At 43.3% G+C, this 23,200-nt stretch overlaps 1 protein-coding gene across 1 annotated transcript; it reads left to right on the top strand.

Annotated features, from left to right (window-relative positions):
• The first annotated feature begins 8,246 nt into the window (after positions 1-8,246).
• LOC127323902 (protein transport protein SEC23 C) lies at positions 8,247-22,046 on the top strand. The gene is made up of 14 exons (XM_051352003.2): positions 8,247-8,402; positions 8,753-9,304; positions 9,390-9,605; positions 9,749-9,922; positions 10,649-10,810; positions 11,535-11,677; positions 12,094-12,169; positions 12,261-12,433; positions 12,527-12,608; positions 12,824-12,901; positions 20,187-20,348; positions 20,449-20,712; positions 20,977-21,081; positions 21,593-22,046. Exons 2-14 carry the CDS (start codon positions 8,795-8,797, stop codon positions 21,734-21,736), a joined length of 2,289 nt encoding a protein of 762 aa, XP_051207963.1. The 5' UTR covers positions 8,247-8,402; positions 8,753-8,794; the 3' UTR covers positions 21,737-22,046.
• Positions 22,047-23,200: the final 1,154 nt, after the last annotated feature.

The raw sequence follows: 23,200 nt of genomic DNA, 5'->3' as shown, positions 1-23,200 counted from the left end.
GCTATTCCAGCAGCCGAAAATGCACTCGACAATATATTCTCAGAGCGCCTCAGTCGCGATTTAATCTCTGAATGCCGCAATACTTTGCGAAGGTAAGACCCCAGGATCCGTCCTGCGCGGTGTGGCATCGCCTCTGAATGTGTTCTGCTACTTTTTTCTGTATCAACAGATACGAAGAAAAATCCTAACGGACGCGTTAGGTACCCGATAAAACATGACTGGAATTCGGCATCTGGTAAGACCTTAAGCGGCACATGTCGAATTACGCCAGTATCCCGAGATCATGTCCAGGGACGTGATCTTGAAGTAGGTTTTTGCGGGATTGCCACAAGAGCAGTTAACTGGTACCGTATCTGTCAGATGAACCAGCCCCAACTACCGTTATCCCTGTACAATATACGATTGTTTTATGAAAGTTATTTACTGACTCGAACAAATCATATGATAATTGTAAAGATGGAGATTTCCCCTGATTCTTCGATTCAAGCAAAATCTCGGGGGCTACTGACATAGGCATTCCCAACGGGCCTGTCGAAGATGGTACGCGGGGTTTACTGAAGGCCCACGACCCGAAGTTTATGAAGCCCAGAAGCCCAGTTACGAGATAGTTGGGAAAGATAGAGTTGTATTAGGAATAATGACTTGTAACAATTACGAGACGAACTCAAAGAGTCTCCCGGACTTTGTAACTTGGCGTGGGGTGTGTTCACCTTCAAAAGATCCTTCTACATTGACTGAGTTAAGGATAGCGTAGATTTGATGATGCGCCACAGTCCAGCTGGCTGCCCTGGCGATACTGTCGATACTTTCTTGATCCGAATAATACTTGGCGCTGCAGACGAACGGGGTGTCATCCGAACCTAGCCCGTGCCTGGTGTCGCAGTTGAGGCAATAATATGGCATCAGATCGGACGATGCAGAATCATCGGATCCAATAGACATAGATGAGGTCGAACGGCGCAGAGACGATGATGGCGAAGATGTTGGCGTTGATGCTGATAACGTAGCCGATAGATTGACCGAGATCGGAGTCGATGCGATCGATCCTGCAGCTGATGAAGCCAAAGTCCTTGACGTGCTGGGGGGCTTAGGGTTGACGGAATCCTACAGGCTAGCACGAGATATTGGATACCAAACAAACGGGGAGAGAGATTTACCTAGGTTCGGGGCCCTCGATGAGGTAAAACCCTTACTTCTCGCTTGTCTGATCTTGATTATCGAATATATTGGGTTACAATGGGGTAGCCGATAGGCTATGCTTTTTTTCTTGTCGAGAGGCTAAAACTATAGGGTTCTAGATCTTGACTTGCGGTGAATATATGTGTTGAAGTTGTCTCTCGGCGGACCCTCTCCTGGCCCTTATATAGCAGGCCAGGCCCCGAGAGTTCTGTCCGGACTCGACTAGGTTACAAAGAGATCTACTCTAATCTTTCCTTGTTTAACATCGTGTTGCCTTGTTCATCAAGAATCCTTCTTCGGGTGAGTCTCCTTTACTGGAACTGACGTATGGGTCCACCTTGGTTGTTGGGCAATCTTCATGGGCCCCTAGCTGGGCCGTAGGAGGTAGTCTAATGTTGGTTACTCGAAGGGTAATGCCCACATCAGCATGCAAGATCACAAATAACATATAAAACAGATCTATAATCAACTCAATCATAGTACTCAATACTCATCGGATCCCAGCAAACACAACATGTAGCATTACATAAAGATGATCTTGATCATGTTAGGCAGCTCACAAGATCTAAACATGAAGCATAAGGAGGAGAAGACAACCATCTAGCTACTGCTATGGACCCGTAGTCCAAAGATGAACTACTCACGCATCACTTCGGAGGCGGGCATGGTGATGAAGAGGCCTTCGGTGATGATCTCCCTCTCCGGTAGGGTGCCAGGAAGAGCTTCAGAACCCTCCCGAACTAGGGTCGACGATGGCGGCGGCTACGAAACTTTTCGTGGATAGAGGCTCGGGTCTTTAGGTTTTTCCCGAGGATGTCAATTTATAGATGAAAGGGCGATGTAGGTGGGCGCCCGGGGGGCCCACACCATGCCTAGGCGCGACCAGGGGCGCCTAGGGGTGGTGTGGCCGCCTCCCGGCTCTTCTCCGTCCCCCCTTTGGACTCCGTCTTCGTGACAACAAAATAGAAACTTCGGCTTTTGTTTCGTTCAATTCCGAGAATACTTCCAGAACAACTTTTCTGAAATACAAAAACATCAGAAAACAGGAACTGACACTGTGACATCTTGTTAATAGGTTAGTTCCAAAAAATACATAAAAATGGCACGAAGTGTAAACAAAACATATAGAATTGGTGTAAAACAAGCATGTATCATAAAAAATTATAGATACTTTTGCAACATATCACTCCCGGACAAGTTCACCGAGTTCGTCGATGATGTCGAGCCGGCCCAGTTGCAGCTACGGGAGGCCCGCTGCAACTTCTGCCGGTGGCCTGTCGAGATCTTGTTCGACGGGCAGAGCAAGATGTACCTGCACACGGGGTAGGACAAGTTCGCCCGCGACCTCGCGCTCGGGCCCGACTGCCAGCTCACCTTCCTCTATGAGGGGGACGGCGAGATGATCGTCAAGGTGTTCGACGACACATCCTGCCGCAGACACTACCACACCGGCGAGTCCGGCTCGGACACTGACAGTTAAAGCTGTTAGAATGTTCTTTCTTTGCAGCTAATATTGCCACGAGCCAATTGAAGCCACTAGTGGTGGTTTCTGGATGTTCTTCCCCGAAAGGACCAACTTGGCTATAATTACCAGCTGGATTTTCCAGTTTGGGTGATTGAGTGTGCCCGAGAGTGTTCTTTCTTGGCAACGAACATACGGAACCAACACTAGTTAGGTTTCGTCATTTTGCAATGTTTTAATTTGTGCCAACCATGGTTCAAACTATGTATTAGTTTGTGTAAACCATGTTCCCAATTATGTATTAGTTTGTGTAAAACCATGTTAATATTTGGAACTATGTTTTAATGGAGAAGAGGAAAATTAACAAGTAGAAAAAAATGCGTCGCCCCGCTGGAGCCACCCCTAGGCGCAAACGGACGCGCGGACAAAAACGGTCATTTTCGCGTCTGCCAGACGATGCAAACGGACACGCGCAAACAATTTGAATGTCTGAAATGCGTCGCCCCGTTGGAGATGGCCTAAGTCACGGGGAGATTTGCATGCGTCGCCCCGTTGGAGATGGCCTAAGTCACGGGGAGATTTGCGTTCCGACCTCATTTGCCCCGATTAGATTCAGATTCACCTGATGAAATTCAACTGAGGAACGGAGCGACCCTAAACTTTTTTTCTTAGCTATGCACATTTATTTAGAATGTATTTTAATTTTTTTTAAAATAAATACAGAAAAATGACTCTGTAGGATAACGTTGCATAGAAAACAAAAATTTTCCTACCGCGAACACGCAATCCAAGCCAAGATGCAATCTAGAAGACGGTAGCAACGAGGGGGTATCGAGTCTCACCCTTGAAGAGATTCCAAAGCCTACAAGATGAGGCTCTTGTTGCTGCGGTAGACGATCACTTGCCACTTGCAAAAGCGCGTAGAAGATCTTGATCACGATCGGTTCCGGCGCCACGAACGGGCAGCACCTCCGTACTCGGTCACACGTTCGGTTGTTGATGAAGACGACGTCCACCTCCCCGTTCCAGCGGGCAGCGGAAGTAGTAGCTCCTCTTGAATCCGACAGCACGACGGCGTGGTGTCGGTGGCGGTGTAGAAGTCCGGCGGAGCTTCGCTAAGCTACGCGGGAAATATGAAGTGGAGGAGCAAAGCTAGGGTTTGGGAGGGGGTGGCCGGCCACTCAAGGGGGGCGGCCAAGCTATGGTCTTGGGGTGGCCGGCCCCCTCCCTTGGCCCCTCATTATATAGGTGGATCCCAAGTGTTGGTGTCCAAGTCTTCGAATAAGACCCGAAACCAAAACCTTCCATAGGAGGGGGCAAACCTAGCCCAACTAGGACTCCCACCCAAAGGTGGGATTCCCACCTCCCATGTGGGGTTGGCCGGCCCCCTATGGTGGAGTCCACTTGGGACTCCACCCCCACTAGGGCTGGCCGGCCATGGAGGTGGAGTCCCTTGTGGACTCCACCTTCCTTGGTGGTTTCTTCCGGACTTTTCTAGAACCTTCTAGAACCTTCCATAGAACCTTCCGCGACATTTTATTTCACATAAAATGACATCCTATATATGAATCTTATTCTCCGGACCATTCCGGAACTCCTCGTGATTTCCAGGATCTGATCCGGGACTCCGAACAAATATTCGAACTCCATTCCATAATTCAAGAACTACCATTTCAACATCCAACTTTAAGTGTGTCACCCTACGGTTCGAGAACTATGCGGACATGGTTGAGTACTCACTCCGACCAATAACCAATAGCGGGATCTGGAGATCCATAATGGCTCCCACATATTCAACGATGACTTTAGTGATCGAATGAACCATTCACATACATTACCAATTCCCTTTGTCTCACGATATTTTACTTGTCCGAGGTTTGATCTTCGGTATCACTCTATACCTTGTTCAACCTCGTCTCCTGACAAGTACTCTTTACTCGTACCGTGGTATGTGGTCTCTTATGAACTCTTTCATATGCTTGCAAGACATTAGACGACATTCCACCGAGAGGGCCCAGAGTATATCTATCCGTCATCGGGATGGACAAATCCCATTGTTGATCCATATGCCTCAACTCATACTTTCCGGATACTTAATCCCACCTTTATAGCCACCCATTTACGCAGTGGTGTTTGGTGTAATCAAAGTACCTTTCCGGTATAAGTGATTTACATGATCTCATGGTCATAAGGACTAGGTAACTATGTATCGAAAGCTTATAGCAAATAACTTAATGACGAGATCTTATGCTACGCTTAATTGGGTGTGTCCATTATATCATTCACACAATGACATAACCTTGTTATTAATAACATCCAATGTTCATGATTATGAAACTAATCATCCATTAATCAACAAGCTAGTTTAAGAGGCATACTAGGGACTTCTTGTTTGTCTACATATCACACATGTACTAATGTTTCGGTTAATACAATTCTAGCATGATATATAAACATTTATCATAAACATAAAGATATAAATAATAACCACTTTATTATTGCCTCTAGGGCATATCTCCTTCAGACTCGTGTATATCTTAACATGTTACATATTCATAAAGTTGTTTCAGCAAAAATCAACATGTTGCGTAAAAGAGACAAATTTTGATGCTAAAATATTCCATTTCTCGAGACATTTGTTTATCTTTTTTTATGCAGGGCACAAAACGTGTCGGTTTTACGTGAAACTTTAGGTATGCACATAAAACATGTTCCCCTACATGCCAAACTTTTCTGCTAAATTTTTTAACTTTTGAAAAGATGTTTTATACATACTGGGTGCATGTGCACCCGATATTAGTTTTGAGTTTCCGCTTAAGCCGAAGAATTAGGACAATAGCCAGACGGAACATCTTATCACACAAGATCGACTGGTTACTAGTATGCATGAAATAAGTATGATTTATTGACTCTCCTGTTTGTAAGCTACTAATAAGTTCGGTGGTTTTAGTTTTGAACTAAAATCATGGCAATGTTTCGAATGGTAGTATAAGAAACACGTCTCTCGCCGTTCAAAGATTGAAGTCCACTTACATTGATAACAAGGATGGTGGCGAGAGCGGTTAATACCTCCGCAGGTGATGTCCTCGCGGGCTTGATTAACTTGTCGTTCCAAGTAGAAGGGGAGAATGGTTCCCAAGTTTAGCATCATATTGCAATTTGGGATACCAACTTTGGCGAGGATGATCATGTCATTCTCATTGACTCTTGTGTATTCACCACATGCATGTAAGGTGTTAGCAATAACATAGTACAAATAGCGAGTGTTAGGACTTTCAATGTGGTATTCTCAAATATGCTCATTTGATGGAAATAAGATAGGGAGATGGATTCAAACATTGGTTTGCGGAGGTGCTGTGGCAATTGAAGAACCTAAAGTGATCACACCGCTCACTAAGAGTCATGTCATACTTGTGGTTCCTCAGCTGGAAGGTGACTATATCCACACCTTCATTCGTGCTCCTAAAGAAGGCGAGCATGATGTGCTTCAATGTCTTCAACAACTCCAAAGTTAAGCGGCAATAGGTCGGGGCGTCCTGTAAATAAATTCTTGCAACCCCACATTAGTAATAAGCATATTTAAATTGGTACATATCCCGAGATGGTTAACAACAACGGGACATGCCCATTTGGTGGACTTGATGGTGCATGCAGGAGGTGCATGCTTGAAGCGGGCAAAGTCATGGTTCCTACTCAGCTCAACCCCGAGGAACTCATCCACGGGCGGAGCTAGAGCCAAAATGACCCGGTGTCATCCAATACATCACACATAATTTTTCATTTTAAGTAGGGGTGTCACTCACTAAGAATAGATGTAATATACAAAGAAATTTGGTTTGGAGCCCACCTGCAGGCTGAACCTAGGTCCGCCCATCCTCGGTGGCCTTTCCCCTCCTGGATTGTCCCCTTGTGTTCATATCTAACAATGGTAAACTTTGAAAAAATTAGCACCTTGGTTCCAATAGATTAAAGCAGTAGTCGGTCATCTATAAATTAACGTGCAAAGATCTCCTCAAAACAATACTACAAAACGTGCTCAACAAAAAAATGGTTCATATTCTTTTATGAGCTAAGATTTGAAATATAAAGATTTTGGGCAAAGATTCGCAAAAAGTAACTGAGGATCGGAGGAGAAACGTACCGTAGATCGTTGATGCAAGAGGACTTGCCGAGAAATCAACAGAGTAAAGAGATCCTCAAGGGTGTTTCCATAGTTTGGAGGAAGAAGAAAAAAAAGGTGTTTGTGATCTAAGATACCACTTCCCGAGCAAATAGAGTGTCTGCTCGACTGATACGGGCATACTCTACGAGCGGGGATGCTTGTACCAGTGCTCGTTATCTTCCCAGCAGATTTGGATACCTTGGCCGTTATCATTGTACGTTCACACGTGCTCGTTAAGATTAATGTTTCCACGATTGATTTTTCCGATAAACTAGTATGGTCGCGTTGTACGATCACATTGAACAAAATAAAAAAAAAGCAGCACACACAAGCCAGCTCTAGTGCTTACCCCATGGTTTTTGCGCTTGTTGAAAACCCAACCGTCGTGGTTGTCGGTGCCGGAGACGTACCGCTTCGCGACGATGCCACAGTTGGAGCAGGGAACCAGGGGAATGTGGGGCGCACAGTGGCGGAGCAACGACGAGCGATCCGAGCTTGATGCAGACATCGCGGCCACCAACGACGACCCGCGGCGAGAACTCCGGCAACACAATCGCTCCGGTGGTAGGGATGCAACTGATTTGGGAGCTAGGGTTTTGTTTTGGAGGGAAGATGAATTGTTTGCGCGGATGGGGGGATATGGTAGTTACGTCGGTTTAGCATTTTACCCCTCCACCTTCTCCAATCTTTGACTCGGCTCCTCTCGGGACTGACATCGGGCTCAGATGCGCACCAACACCCAGAATACAACGCGCGTCGACACATGGTGACCATCGATGAGACAACCAAGCCGTATTTAGTTACCGTAGAACGTGTATCCTGAGTACCCTGACAGAGGCCGGCAGTGTTGCGAAGTTTGGATAGGCACCATGTATTTTACTCCTTAGACGCCCTTGCCGAACAAAGTTACTATGCTCTAACCATTCCTCCAAACATCCTTGCATTAAACACGATTTGTTAAAATATGAAATTCACGAGCTGATTTGTACTCAGGAGCGGTGTTTTGGAACATGGGTGCATATGCTCCCTATATTTTGAAATGCATCTTACATACATTTTAAATTTTTAAAAAATTGAAACTAAAAGTTCGCACATACATCTTCACGTGCTACGTGCTCACAAAGTGGTTTCATAAAAAATCGACTTATCATGTGACGTGTGTAAAAAAGACAAAATTCAGTGCTAAAAATAATGCTTTTTACAAGATAAACTTTCTCTTTTTTATATAGACCATACAAAATATTGGTTTTTCGTGAAACTTGACGAACACACGTATATTATGGAGATGTACATGTAGAATTTTTTGTCCAAGTTTTTTGATATTTCGAAATATAATTTTTTGGTAGAGGGAGCATATGCACCCGGGAGCCGAATTGAATTTCCGGCTCAGTTTGTGACAAAAACCGGGAGAGAAAAGTATCTTCACTTGGTGTGGTTTTCGGGGTTTCTCCGTTCCTGCCCAATAGACCCAGAACGGGTCAGAACCCCCAGCTCCCCCGCTCCGACTCCAGCGCCGCGGAAATACCTCTCGTCGCCGCCGCCGCCGCCGGGGAAGAGAAGTACAGCGCAGGCCGAAGACTCGCCACCTCGACGGCGAAGGTACTATCGTCCCCGCTTCTCTCTATTGGGCCGTCGCCCGCCGGGCAGGAAATACGCCCAGCTTGATATCTGCCGCTACGCGAACCCTAACTTAGCTTGCTTAGGTTGGTCTGATTCGGTTCATCCTTTTCCAAGACAAGATACTTCGATTTTGATCCATCCATTTACTCGCGAATTCGATTGGATTGTTCTAGGACCTTGATTTCCCAGAAATTCGGGGGTTTAACTGGCCCACACGTGCCTGTTTAAGTCCGCTATTAATTGGTTATTATTAATTGTCATGCAGTTCAGACAGCCTCGTGCTGTGCCTGTTTAAGTCCTATATTAATTGGTTATTACTTGTCATGCAGATCAGACAGCCTCGTGCTTCAGGTAGAGCCTGACCACAGAGAATGGCTGAGTTCCTGCAACTCGAGATGCAAGATGGGGTAAGGATGACCTGGAATGTCATACCGGGCACCAAGCAGGATGCCGCTAACTGTGTTGTCCCTGTTTCTGCCATATATACTCCTCTCAACCCGAACACCGAAATTCCTGTTCTTCCTTATGCTCCCCTCCGCTGTCGCATTTGCCGTTCCATCCTCAACCCCTTCTCGATGGTTGACTTCAATTCAAAATTGTGGCTCTGCCCATTCTGCTTTCACCGCAACCACTTCCCCCAGCAATACTCTTCTGTTTCGCAAACCAACCTACCTACCGAACTATATCCTCAATATGCTACTGTTGAGTACGTGGCCACTGCCGAAACAGGGCCTGTATCGCCACCAGTCTTCCTCTTTGTTGTTGACACTTGCATAATTGAGGAGGAAATTGGCTATCTGAAGTCTGCTCTAGCGCAAGCTGTTGAGCTATTGCCGGACCATTCCCTCGTCGGATTTATAACTTTCGGGACATATGTGCAGGTTATATTCGCCTTTCTCTCATAACTATTTCAGTGCTTAATCTTCTGATCAAAAAATTGATAGGAATACATGTTGATCCATGTAGGTGCATGAATTAGGTTTTGGCTTGTTGCCTAAGTCATATGTGTTCAGGGGGACAAAGGAGGTTACCAAGGATCAAATTCTTGAGCAAATGGGTTTCTTTGCAGGGAAAACAAAACCAAAAACAGGTGTGATTGCTGGCGCAAGGGATGGTCTTTCAGCAGAAAGTATTGCTAGGTTCCTGTTGCCTGCTTCTGAGTGCGAGTTTATGTTGAATTCAGTTAAGAACTCTCCTTACTTATCCAGGAACTTGAGCAAATTTTAGGTCTCTAATGCAATATTTATTATTTCTCTATCGCAAAATAATATTTTTGGAAAAATAATCAGTTGCAAATTGTTGATGTTTGTTTTCTATTTCTGCAGGTTATAGAAGAACTGCAAAAGGACCCGTGGCCTGTTTCTGCTGATCAGCGAGCATCAAGATGCACTGGTGCTGCGTTAAGTGTTGCAGCCGGTCTGTTGGGGGTTTGTGTACCTGGATCAGGTGCTAGAATTATGGCATTTATAGGTGGTCCGTCTACAGAGGGACCTGGTTCTGTAAGTCATTTCTGCAACGAATATCACATCTTATTTTCTTCTTTGTTGATGTTGTACATGTACAACCCTCCGTGCTCTGGTCATGCCACAGTGATAAGGGCAGAAACATGTCCCTACCCCCAGCAATAATTATTCAACATTTCTTAGCATGCTTTGGAGTATTTCTAACACCCTTGTCCCTTGCCCAGTTCAGCTCGTGTGCTTACTAATAGTTGTGAGTTAGTCCCAACTAGCTAGTTTAGCTGCTTTATTAAAGTAATAAGTTCAATATGGACCTTGGACGACCCCATGCTGAGTTATTACCTAGGTTGATCCTTTTACTGTAAAACAAAGATGAAACCTTGATGTTGATATGTGATGGACATACCCAGGTATTATGTATTTAGAGTCCATGTGATGGATGTTTGTGGGTTTGCTCACTTGCTCTGTGCTTTGCTGTTCCAGAGATAGTTTCTTATGTATTCTCTGTAGTGAAGCTGACCCAACTTTTGTACTTAAGTTAGCTCATAACTCATTTAAAATTATGGTGCCTTTTCTGATAAAGTAAGTTCCAGGGAATAAGAGTATACAACATTTTTCGCGGTAATACTCCAGTTTGGAGATTTTTTTTTTGTTGAGAAGTTGGGGTTATCCTTGGGAAATAGCATGATACAGAACCTGGGTTTTCGTTAGAAAATAGCTTGATACATTAATACATTCTGATGATATTTTTTTGTGTAATGTCAGATAATATCTAAGCCCTTATCAGAGCCAATTCGTTCACACAAAGACCTCGATAAAGGTTCTGCTCCACTTTATAACAAAGCTGTTAAGTTCTACGAGGAGATTGCAAGTCAGCTTGTGCATCAAGGGCATGTGCTTGATCTATTTGCATGTGCACTTGATCAGGTTTGTCCTTTGTTGTATAGATTATCCATATCACCTTTTCTTCGTCAAGAACAAGCATTAGTTTGATAATGAGAATACTGTTTATTTTCTCGGTTTTGGTCACTCCAATGTAGTAGACTTGAACCAGTGTTGCTGTGTATCATTCATACATACACTGCTACCGCATAAGCATGCTTGTCTCACCATAATGTGAAAAATATTAGGTGAAGCATTTATTGCCTTGAAACTATTTGTGTAAGCATTTTTTTTTTGTCTTGGAAGTCCCATGATTTTTATTATGATTGTGTATCATGCTATTTCAGTCACTAAATTGATACTACTCGTGCAAGCCTTTATTGTCTTGGAAGTTCCATGACTGCAAGATACTGTTATTTCAGAATTCAGGTGGATGCACCTAATCTCATAATGTAAACTTCTCTTAACCCGATTTGTTAGAGAAACTTTGGCAAATTTTACCAGCTAAGAGAGTAGAGAATACATAGAGGAATGACGACCCATTCTGAGTACAACTGACAAGTCACTGATAATGTACAAACCACCCTCTTTTGGTAACTATCTAAAGTGCCTATGCAATAGGATTTGTCAAAAAAAAGTATAAGGCCAAATGTCAGCGAAAAACTATTGTTAGTTGGCTAATCACAGCACACTGTTAACTTATGCATGATCTTCCAATGTCTATGCACAGCCGCCTTGATATGGTTACTAATATATTCTAATTCCTCAGGTTGGTGTTGCCGAGATGAAGGTTGCAGTGGAGAGAACTGGGGGAATAGTTGTGCTTGCAGAAAGTTTTGGCCATTCTGTTTTTAAAGATTCACTTAGACGCATTTTTCAGTCAAGCGATAATGACCTTGGCTTATCGTTCAAGTAAAGATACTCTTCTGCCTGCTTTGTTTAGCTGCATGTAGCATATTTATGTTTGGTTTGTCTTCTCTGCAAATATATTTTGGGAATTGCTTTGACTCTATTTTTACTGCAACCAGTATTGTCACTTGCTGCTTTTAATTTATTTTCAAAGGCATCTATGACCATCATAGATAAGTATAGTGCTCCCCAGTACTGATTGGGATTTAATTTTGAATTCTGATGCACTAATTGACTATGTTTCTCGAGACAAAAGTGCTTGTGTGATACATATACTTCGTTCTAATCATCCACATAGGTTCGTCATACATGAAACGGCAGTTTCAAGGGTGTAAAATACATTAATGCCACCGAGTAACCTGCCACAGTACAGCTTTGTTATTGAACCATCTGTTTATGTATTTACATTATTTTTGCAGTGGTATATTTGAGATCAACTGCTCCAAGGATGTCAAAATTCAAGGCATCATTGGACCTTGTACTTCCCTTGAGAAGGTACAGTATGTGCTTAGTTACATGTTACTGTCTTAGAATGATGGCTGTATTCTGTACTTATTAGTCTTTTGGCATGTTGCTGCTTCTGCAGAAAAGTCCTCTATCCTCAGATACAGTGGTAGGTCAGGGGAACACTAGCGCTTGGAAGATGTGTGGTCTAGACAAGAAAACATCACTATGCCTAGTATTTGATATTGTCAGAAAAGATGCCCCAGACACAACCGATCAATCGAAAAATGAGTTCTACTTCCAATTCTTGACCTAGTATGGAATCTGCTATCCCCCTTCCATCTCCTTGTTGAACAGTTGATACTGTTGCAGAAGTATATGTGTCTGACTTGGAGGTGCCACATGCAGTTATCAGCATCATGATGGCCAGATGAGATTGCGATCGACTACAATTTTGAGAAGATGGGTTGCTGGTTCTGGCAGTGTGCAGGTAAGTTTTACTTCGTGCACCTTGATGATATTTTTTTTCTTTTAAATGTTTTCTCCTTTCGGTTGTACCCATTTCTCAGAATTTAGTTAGCTGAACAATTCTACTGAACCCATTTCATTGTGTTACCCTACCCAGTGTTTCAGTGTTTCCTCAATTCTTTTAGAAAGAAAAGCAATGCAATATTGTTACTTATTGGATTATTTCATGTGCTGTAGGAGCTAATAACTGGCTTCGATCAAGAGGCAGCAGCAGCAGTCATGGCACGCTTGGTCTCATTCAAGATGGAAGCTGAGGTACTTTCTGGTAGCCTGTTACTCTCATTAAATTGTTTCAACACTTAATGTGGCCATGACAGACCATCCTTTATGTTTTGGAGATCAAATATAGCATCATAAAAAATTTGGAAGCATGAAATTCAGCCTTGCATATCTTCTGTTTATGCGATATATATACAACAGCCTTCCTTTTCTGTTAGGATTGTTCGTGGCAAATTTACAGTTTGCTTGTAGAAAAATGTGTTAAACCCAGTTTCATTATTTCATCCTGACCTAGGTCCTGCACAAGAGTTTGTGACTTAGGGGGTAAGTCGAGTCAGACCTATAAACATTATATGTGCTTAGACTTGTGGAATTAAGAATACAGAATTAAGGGCCTCTTTGTTTGTGCTTCTACTGGATTTCCACGGAAATAAGCCACCAAATCCATTGGTGGAGCCAGGATAACAACTCTGTGTTGTCAGCTTAATGCTGTGTAGTCAAATACATGTGTTTGTATAAATTTTTAATGGCATTTCTATTTTCGTGCCCTCAAGTCCTTAGTTGTACTCCGTTTTCCACAGCTCCTTAGTTTTTCCTAAGTTTTCCCCAAGCCCTTGTGAAACCCTCAGAAGGAGCTCGGATGGGAGGATTCCCGTTTAGTTGACTGTTCCATGCTGACATGTGGGGCCGCGTCGCGTGAGACTAGTAGAAAGGGACAACGTTTGGTTGTACGTGAGAGCTCGATTCTGTCTCTCTTGGCCCAAATAGGCATTTTTCAGAGCGCCTTTTTCCTCTCTCTCTCTGTAACAGTTCTCTCTCTTTTCACCAAATTAGTATCAAATCTAGAGAAGCTTCTATTTCTATCTTTCTTCAATGATTGTTGCCTTTTGGTCCTCATTTTTTGCCTTATATGGTAATAAATCTAGTAGCAAATCTAGAAGCTAGTATAGGATAAATTCACAGCAGCATAATAAATCCAGAAAACTAAATATAATACATAAACTGCATACAACAGCCAATAACGATGTTAATTTTCACGACAAACTAAGCTGAAAATAATACAAGGCGCAATGTATGGCCAACATGAGGATTAGGATAGATGAATGAATTTGTTCTTCATTCAACATATTTCTTCGTCGCTCCATTCTCTGACCTGAAGGAAATATTCATTGAACTCCTTCCGTCTGCAGTGTGCAGCCAATACATCCTCCAAACGTTATAACCTTTGTTCATTTCTCAGACCGTAGTTTCCTAATCTATCCACACGTAGTGGCCACTCATCTCAGGTCTTTATATCATCAAAGTACTCTCGGATATAACCCAAATCCGCGTAGTAGATGTAGCCAGGTCGAAGTGTCGGGTGCACTTTGGTGTCGATGGAGATACACCGAATATAATGGACGAAGAAGGCACGATGGAGAGAGTGGCTCTCAGTGTCCACACGGTACACCAATGGCTGACCTTCCTCCAAATGCTTGTTGTCACTGCCGCCGCCCAACAACACAAGCAGTAGATCACCATCCGACTTCACAAGGTAGAACTTGTCATTTTCAAGTTCTGGAAATAAAAATACTGTCTCCATATTGATAATGCTCGCGCGCTGCTCCAACTGGATATTGTTGGTGCACACTAATTTTCCGAACTCAAAATTGTTCACAGCTATTGCATACAATTCACCATTGAACGGGGTAATGCAACGCAGAGAATGGTGCTCCATCGAAAATCTTCCTTCTCCCCAATCTTCATATATAACCTTAGCTGGAGTGCTCTCATCGACCCAAAGCAATTTCCGCCGGGTAATCTGTGGAAACGAAGACCATAGTCGGGGACTTCATTACAGCGACTGACTCCAGAATAACGGTGTTCAATGTCTTTGTGAGTGGGTCCAGAAGCCATATCTTGTGCGGCTGGTTCTTCGGGGCAAGCACGATGACGCCACGACAAAAGCCGACGAAGTAGTATCTAAAACATATTGATGAAGATAACATTCAACATTAAGATGTTTACGATTGAACATAAAATTAGATTAACTCTATAGGTATGGAGGAATTTGAACCTTGCATGAACTTCCGTTAGATCGATGGTGACGTAGCGGGATGTGCGAAGGTGGACTCAGCGGCGCGTGGAAGAGCGTGTTCTACCATGATCCATTTTTGCAGGTGCACGTCGGGCTCAGGTAAACCTGAGCGCCAATTTCTACAAACTTGCCTCAAAGCAGATTAGGTGTCCACGTACTTCTCGTTCGCCAGTCGCCGATCTTGTGAAGTGGTCCGCAAGCCATGAGAGAGGCCCAGTTCACGGAACTGCTTTGAGGCTGCTTACTAGCGATGGACCACTTCACAAGATCGGCGACTGCTTACTGCGAACGAGGAGTACGTGGACACCTACTCTGCTTTGAGACAAGTTTGTAGAAATTGGCGCTCAGGTTTACCTGAGCCCGACATCACCTGCACGAATGGATCATGGTAGAACACACCCTTCCACGCGCCGCTGAGTTCACCTTCCTCCACCTCCGCACATCCCGCTACGTCACCATCGATCTAACGGAAGTTCATGCAAGGTTCAAATTCCTCCATATCTATAGAGTTAATCTATTTTATTTTTAATCGTAAACATCTTAGTGCTGAATGTTATCTTCATCAATATATTTTAGATACTACTTCGTCGGCTTTTGCTGTGGCGTCATCGTGCTTGCCTGAAAAACCAACCGCACATGATACGGCTTCTGAACCCACTCACAAAGACACTGAACACTATGTTTGACGTGCAGATACCATCTGTTATTTTGGAGTTCGTCGTTGTAATGAAGTCCCCGACTATGGTCTTCGTTTCCATAGATTACCCGGCGGAAATTGCTTGGGTCGATGAGAGCACTCCAACTAAGGGTATAGATGAAGATTGGGGAAAAGGAAGATTTTCGATCGAGCACCATTCTCTGCGTTGCATTACCCCGTTCAATGGTGAATTGTATGCAATAGTTGTGAACAATTTTGAGTTCGGAAAATTAGTGTGCACCAATAATGTCCAGTTGGAGCAGCGCGCGAGCACTGTAAACATGGAGACACTATTTTCATTTCTAGAACTTGGAAATGACAAGTTCTACCTTGTGAAGTCGGATGGTGATCTGCTGCTTGTGTTGTTGGGCGGCGGCAGTGACAACAGACATTTGGAGGAAGGTCAACCATTGGTGTACCGTGTGGACACTAAGAGCCGCTCTCTCCATGCCGTCAGTAACATTGGCAGTCGTGTCTTCTTAGTCCATTATATCCGGTGTATCTTCGTCGACACCAGAGTGCACCCGACACTTCGACCTGGCTGCATACTTTGATGATATAAAGGCATGGGATAAGTGGCCAGTACGTGTGGATAGATTAGGAAACTACGGTCTGAGAAATGAACAAAGGCCATACCGTTTGGAGGATGTATTGGCTGCACAGATGGAAGGAGTTCAATGAATATTTCCTTAAGATCAGAGAATGGAGCGACGAAGAAATATATGCTGAATGAAGAACAAATTCATTCATCCTTGGGTATCCTAATCTTCATGTTGGCCATACATTGCGTCTTGTATTATTTTGAGCTTAGTTTGTCGTGAACATTAACATCGTCATTGGCTGCTTTTGTATGCAGTTTATGTATTATACTTAGTTTTCTAGATTTATTATGTTGCAGTGAATTTATCCTATACTAGCTTCTAGATTTGCTACTAGATTTGTTACCATATTGGCCAAAAAACGAGGGCCAAAAGGTAACAATCATTGAAGAAAGACAGAAGTAGAAGCTTCTCTAGATTTGATACTAATTTGGTGAAAAGAGAGAACAGAGAGAGGGGAAAAAAGCGCTATGAAAATGCCAATTTGGGCCGAGAGAGACAGAACCGAGCTCTCACATACAACCAAACGCAGTCTCGTCCTCTCCCATGCGGTCCCTTTCTACCAGCCCCACGCGACGCGGCCCCACATATCAGCACGGAACGGTCAACTAAATGGGAATCCTCCCGTTCGAGCTCCTTTGGTTTCAGACAAGAGCTTGGAGAAAACTGAGAGAAAACTAAGGAGCAGGGAAAAACTAAGGACCTGAGGGCACGAAAATAGAAATCCCATTTTTAGTTCTTTTTTGCACACTTTCAGCTTATATTGTTGAAAAACTGTGTTCTCATTTGACTACACAGCTCAGGTGTGGTTCCACCACTGACCCAATCAAAACAAAGGGATCGGCTTTGTTGTGGGCTTTGCCAAAGCCACCCACGAAACAGCCAGACAAGAAAAAGCACCTCTCGAGGTGCTTCCCACGGCTTCCAACTCAACTCCCCCAAAAAAAGTTGGGCTGTGTGGCTTTTGCCATACAGTAAATAGTCAAAAAAAAAGTTTAATCTAATATAATATAGAGTTTGCTTATTGTTCAAGTAAATTTAGCAAAACTCCAGGTCTAATAACAAGTCTACAGATTTAAGGGCCATTTTGCAGAACCACAGATTTAGGGCCAACTTGTATCACAAAACTATGAATTGTAGGACGAGTCACGTCATACTCTGAGTCGTGGACCAGCTCCATGCTGAAATTCGTTCAGTTGAATTGGTAGTCAAGCGATTTGACGTGGTGCGTGGAGTCCATGGTTTTGTAATTTGACCTATGTGAGCCGGTGGTCAGACCGGGTGGGGGGATATGGACGCATCCTGATAATTCAGGAGATAGGCCAGTACCTTCTGCTCTGGCAGATGATCGAGGGGACTACTCTCAGGTCCGAGTCTGACCACCTTCATTGGCGATGGACTGCCAGCGGCACCTACATGGCACAGTCAGCATACCTGGCCAAGTTCCACGGCTCGCTAGCTTGCCCGGCTTGGAAACACATCTAGAAAGCCTGGGCACCACCGCGGGTGAAGTTCTTCCAGTGGCTGGCCTTCCAAGATCGTTGCTGGACGGCAGATCGTCTTGAACGCCACGGCCTACAACATCATCCTCGCTGCATCAGGGGCGGATCCAAGGCGGGGCAAGCGGGGGCCTGGCCACCCCCAACGATCGGCCACCCCCATGAACAAACAGTGGCCATAACTAATTACATTGCTAATTAGACTTTTATACGGCCATTTAACTAAAAGCCTTGCTGCCACATGTCCCAGAGGCCAGAGCCCAACTAGCACATGGATTGGCTTAGGCTAACTGCCACACGATCTACTCAGCGTCCTGTAGATCAGCGTATCGGAGGCATGGAGTGGTTGGAACCCTTAGCGGTCTGTTTCCTCTACTAGTATTACTAGATGATCGATCGCCGCCACCTCCACCCGTGCAAGCTATGGAAGTATCAACCATACCTCTCGCTGTTACTGACCGTCCGGAAGAGGCTGCTACTGAGATTGTCCTTCTCCTCTTCCGCATCATAACTCAGGCACTCAGCGATGCTGCGACGTCTACCGTTGTCGGCTTGCCGCATGCCGTATCGTCGAGTGAATTCACCAATAGATTATTTTCCAGGGTATGACCGTTATGTTTTTCTAGTTTGATGTTGTAATAATGGATAACACATTTGTTTCTAATCTGTTAGATAAGAGTTAGAGATCCAATTTTATCTTTTCTTTAATTTAGTTAGACTTCTTTTAGATAAAACATGAAGAGAAAAAACACCAACATAACTTATTGCTTTTTGTAAGTCACCTTGGATCCTTGTGCCCTAAAAATTCAGATTCTGCTTAGACTTATATCAGCACCATTACGAGGTATTAACTAACACGATCTTGTAAGCAATCATAAAGCTGAATTTGAACCTATTGTTGTAAAAATTGTGTCATTGTATTTATTATATATATGTGAAAAAATAAAAATCCAAACAAAGTATTGGTGTGTACAGTTGCAAAAAAAACACTAGTTCCTGTCAGGTCAGCGCATCCCCCCCCCCCGCGCGCGCTATGGTCAAATCCTGGATCCGCCCCTCGCTGCATGCTCTGTGACCAGGAGGCAGAGACCATGTGCCACCTGCTCATCGAATGCCCATTCTCCAACCAGGGTTGGCACAAAGTTTTGTCCTGGCTTCGGATGACCTGTAGGCCCCCAAGCAACGCTGATACTTCTCTGATCGACTGGCTTGTCGCTGTGAAACCTGGCAACCCTGAAGCCACTGCGTAAAGGCCTAGGAACCACTGCACTGCTCGTGCCCTGGATGCTCTAGAAACACCGGAATGCTTGTGTCTTTCAAGGGGCACGACCCTCCTTCAGCAAAATCATGTCCACGATGAAGGGCGAGGCAGCCCTCTGGGCGCAGGCCGGCGCACTTGGTTTGAGAGTGTTCTGCCGACAACCTGAGACGTACACTAGGGCTTTTTATTTCTATGCTGTAATTCACCTCTTAGGAGGCCTGTAAACTCAACCCTATCTGTTCAATGAAATGAGATGCTAAGGTCCTTCACGTTTTCTCAAAAAAATATGGACACACCCTACAGCCCATTAGTTTCATGATACAAATAATCCTTAAATCTGTAGCTCTGTGAAATTGGTCTGACAGTTTGTAGTTTGTGCTAGTTTGTTCATTTATTCTGTAGTTTTATGAAATATTTACTTGGTCCATTTGCTGGGTTGGAGGCAATACTTTAGTCCGATAAAGAGAGCAATCCTAAAAATTATCTTATTGATTGAGGATGTGAAGAAAATTGAAATCACCACATTAGTAGGAGCCTAGGAGGATCAAAAGGTTTCCTACATTGGATTAGATGTCACACTAGATCGGTACATTCCAATTATAATGCTTGAGATTTCTCCTTTAACCACTTCTTCTATAAGAAGACATCGTCTAAAAAGGATGACATACATAAACTCAGTTTCTAAGTAGGCATGCCACACATGCTTTGTTAGAAATGAAACCATTAAGAGTTCGTTTGGCACCCATCATTTTGTTTCATTTGGCAGAAATGAAATTGATGATATCATTTCATTCAGCAAATTTACAGAAATGACAAGGTACCAAGAGGAATTAAGGTTAGGCATGGGATGAAATCCATGGAATTCTCAACTGAATTATAATACCAATTCCGTGGCAGCCAAACAAGGTTATTCTCGGAATCACAAATGAATCACTTGATTCCAGCCCCAAATGATGGAAGCCAAACGAGCTCTAAGAGGAAACCTCTTATAAATTGCATAGGAAACAAACTTTGACCATAAAGGAAACAGTTCGCTCCTCAAGCACTCAATTAGTTTCAGTTATAATTTTCTGCCACAGTTATTGTTGCTGCTTGCATGTTCTGACATGAGTTCCATCTTTGACTATTCCTATATGTAAAGCTTGCTATATTCCTCTTTTTATAGCATGTTGTTGGTGTTTCTTTCAGGTTGATTTTGACCCTGTAAGATGGCTTGACCGAGCGTTGATTAGCTTATGTTCGAAATTTGGAGACTATCAGAAGGAAACACCTTCATCTTTCAGTTTATCGCCGCGCCTATCAATTTTTCCGCAGTTTATATTTAACTTGAGACGCTCTCAGTTTGTTCAGGTAAAGCATTTTTTTTTGCCCTAATTCAGTGAGTCATGCTGATTAAAAGATCAAGTGGAAATTATATTTCTCTTTGCTCATAGTTAATTACCCGATGCAGGTTTTCAATAATAGTCCAGATGAAACTGCTTATTTCAGGATGATGTTAAACAGAGAGAATGTAGCGAATGCAGTTGTGATGATCCAGCCATCGCTTATATCATATTCATTTCAGTCAGAACCAGAGCCTGTGCTATTGGATGTAACTGCAATTGCTCCTGACAGGATCCTTTTGTTGGATTCTTATTTTACCATTGTCGTATTTCATGGGATAACGATCGCACAGTGGCGAAAGGCTGGTTACCAAGATCAAGAAGGGCATGAGGTAAATTTTCGTTGCCCAAAAATCATGATAACAATAGAATAATTTTTCTGCTCCATGTTGCCTTTATTGCAAGTTTGTGGAAAATTTATCTGTGGATTTTTTCTAATTTTTTTCCAAGAAGTTCATAGAAAACATGAATGCTAGATATTTTGCATTTGATGGTGTATAATTAGTATGCATGTTAAGAAAAATCATGTGAACTGCTTTAAATATAGTACTATATGCAACAGCCATCTCGAAAAGCTGATCTTGTATAATGTTCAGGTGTTTGCTAAATTGTTGCGTGACCCCAAGGAGGAAGCTGATTCGGTAATCAAGGAACGCTTTCCTGTGCCTCGTTTGGTTGTCTGCGATCAATATGGTTCTCAGGTAATTTGTTTCTACTTAATCTGTCAGTGCAATCTGCAAAAGAACTCTTATAGAGGAAAATCGATCTCATGTCAAAACCCCGCATGGAAGAGCTTGTACCTCCCATGCAACAAGGTGCTTAGATAAATTTATACAAGCTGGACTCGTTAGCGACAATGCCAACCCTGAAGCGTGAAACATCCCACACTGGCAACATGGCTGGGAATTTAGTCCCTAACTTCCCTTGCAAGTTGCAAGCATCGCATTGGACATGACCTTTGGAGTCAGGAGTGCAATTCCTGAACCTGCAGTGATAGTTGCAACTACAGTGGATTTAGATCACATATAAATTTTAGTAAATGCTCACAGTTTTAATAATTTTTGAACGGGATGGTCAAATTTTGGCCTGCGAATAGCAATTAATAAGTCACTGATGATCAGTTAGTGTTTTGAAAGCATACTCAGTGCCAGATTAAAAACGATCAGCATTTCATATAATTTATTTACTTTTACTTTATTTATGGAATTGCAGGCTCGATTCTTACTGGCAAAGCTTAATCCATCTGTGACGTATAACTCTGACAACCCTCCGCCTCCTGGAGGGGATGTCATATTCACAGATGATGCAAGCTTCCAGGTCTTCATGGATCATCTCCAGCGGTTGGCAGTTCATTAGAACTTGGAGGTGCGGCAGTTTTGCCAATGATATCTTCTGGTGTACAGCAAGAACTTTTTTTTGTATGTGTATAATTTGTATGCATGTTGCCACTTGCTACATCTGTGGCGACGGATAGTAAGGTTTATTTCGTGTAACCCAAGACGGAAAATCATACATTGTCCGTCTTACCCTTCTTGATTGATCGTGGCTAGCTCCAAATAAGATTTTAGCTTTATAGCCTGGTCATCAGCTTGATACTATCCAGTGTTTAACTGTATATCTTTTATCTCGATTTGTATTATGTATGTAGATTTGAAATTTTGTGGCATGTTAGATACTAGTAGTGGTATCATAGTAGTTTATAGGTTTTTAAAATTTTAATTTTTTCCAAAGGTGTCTACTTGGAACTGCGACATGATGTGTTGAGGTGGCTTGCTGGGACGGGCGACTTCAAAATCGTTTTCTTTTTCGAGCAACAGTAGGAGAAAAAATCAGTGGAGATAGCGCCCAGCATCGTCATCGGGCCCACCACCCTCCCACCCCCCCCCCGCACCATATTTGTTGGTTTGAGTTACATTACATGAAAACAGAATCCGCTTCCTGAAAACGCGGACTATCACGGCAGTGTAATAATGTAGGAACATGGGAGCCGAATTGAGTTTGTGTACCTGCTTTGCAGCTTCTGTTTCTTGATAATTCACAAAAAAAAAACTTCTGTTTCTTGATGATTGATTGTAGTGAAACAAAAATGTTCTCCGATTCTTTACCAGTTCCTACTCAGCCATAAACGCATCCACGTAATTATTCGTTCATCCTTGTTGCACGATGTCAGATTATTTATTATGCAATAGCCCTGTCGTGTTGAGAATATGAATTCTTAATTAGGACTTAGGAGTACTATGGTAAATATTATTAAAAAAAAAGCATCAGGTTCTCTCCTGCTTCATCCACAGATTTGGCCTCTACAACATCATGGACGGCATCAACAACGGTCATGATGATGCTGGAGCGACTTTCCCAGTTGTGACTATGTGCTTCTCATCTCAAATCTGGCACTACTATTTATTCCATATTTAGATATGTTGCATGTTGTTAGTCTGATGTGTAGGCTAGTGCATCTGTGATATTGCTTTCGATAATTAAACTCACTTGGAAATTGCCTAATCATTTAACAATTCATAAACTTTATATGCTAAGGCAATTTTCACCATTCGGTTTTGCTCCTGCACTCAAACCGATCCCGTTTACGGGTTCTTATTTCAAAAGATGGTAGACTAAGACCTACTTGTGGCTCACTGCTATGGGCGTGCGTCGAGTTGCGGATGGTACTCCCAGAGGTCTGCTTACTCCTGATGAGGATAAAGAGTTCGGGAGGCCACCGTACTCTTTGCGGGTGCCATCCTAAGTGTGCTTGGAGACAAGTTGCTTGATGCTTCTCTGCACATCTGAAATGAGAAGGAACTATAGGATGCACTGGACGTA

This window comes from Lolium perenne, chromosome 7 (genome assembly GCF_019359855.2).
Source record: "Lolium perenne isolate Kyuss_39 chromosome 7, Kyuss_2.0, whole genome shotgun sequence".
Taxonomy (NCBI): Eukaryota; Viridiplantae; Streptophyta; class Magnoliopsida; order Poales; family Poaceae; genus Lolium; species Lolium perenne.
The sequence above is the reverse complement of the archived record's forward strand: the minus strand, read 5'-3'. Positions and strand labels throughout refer to the sequence as shown.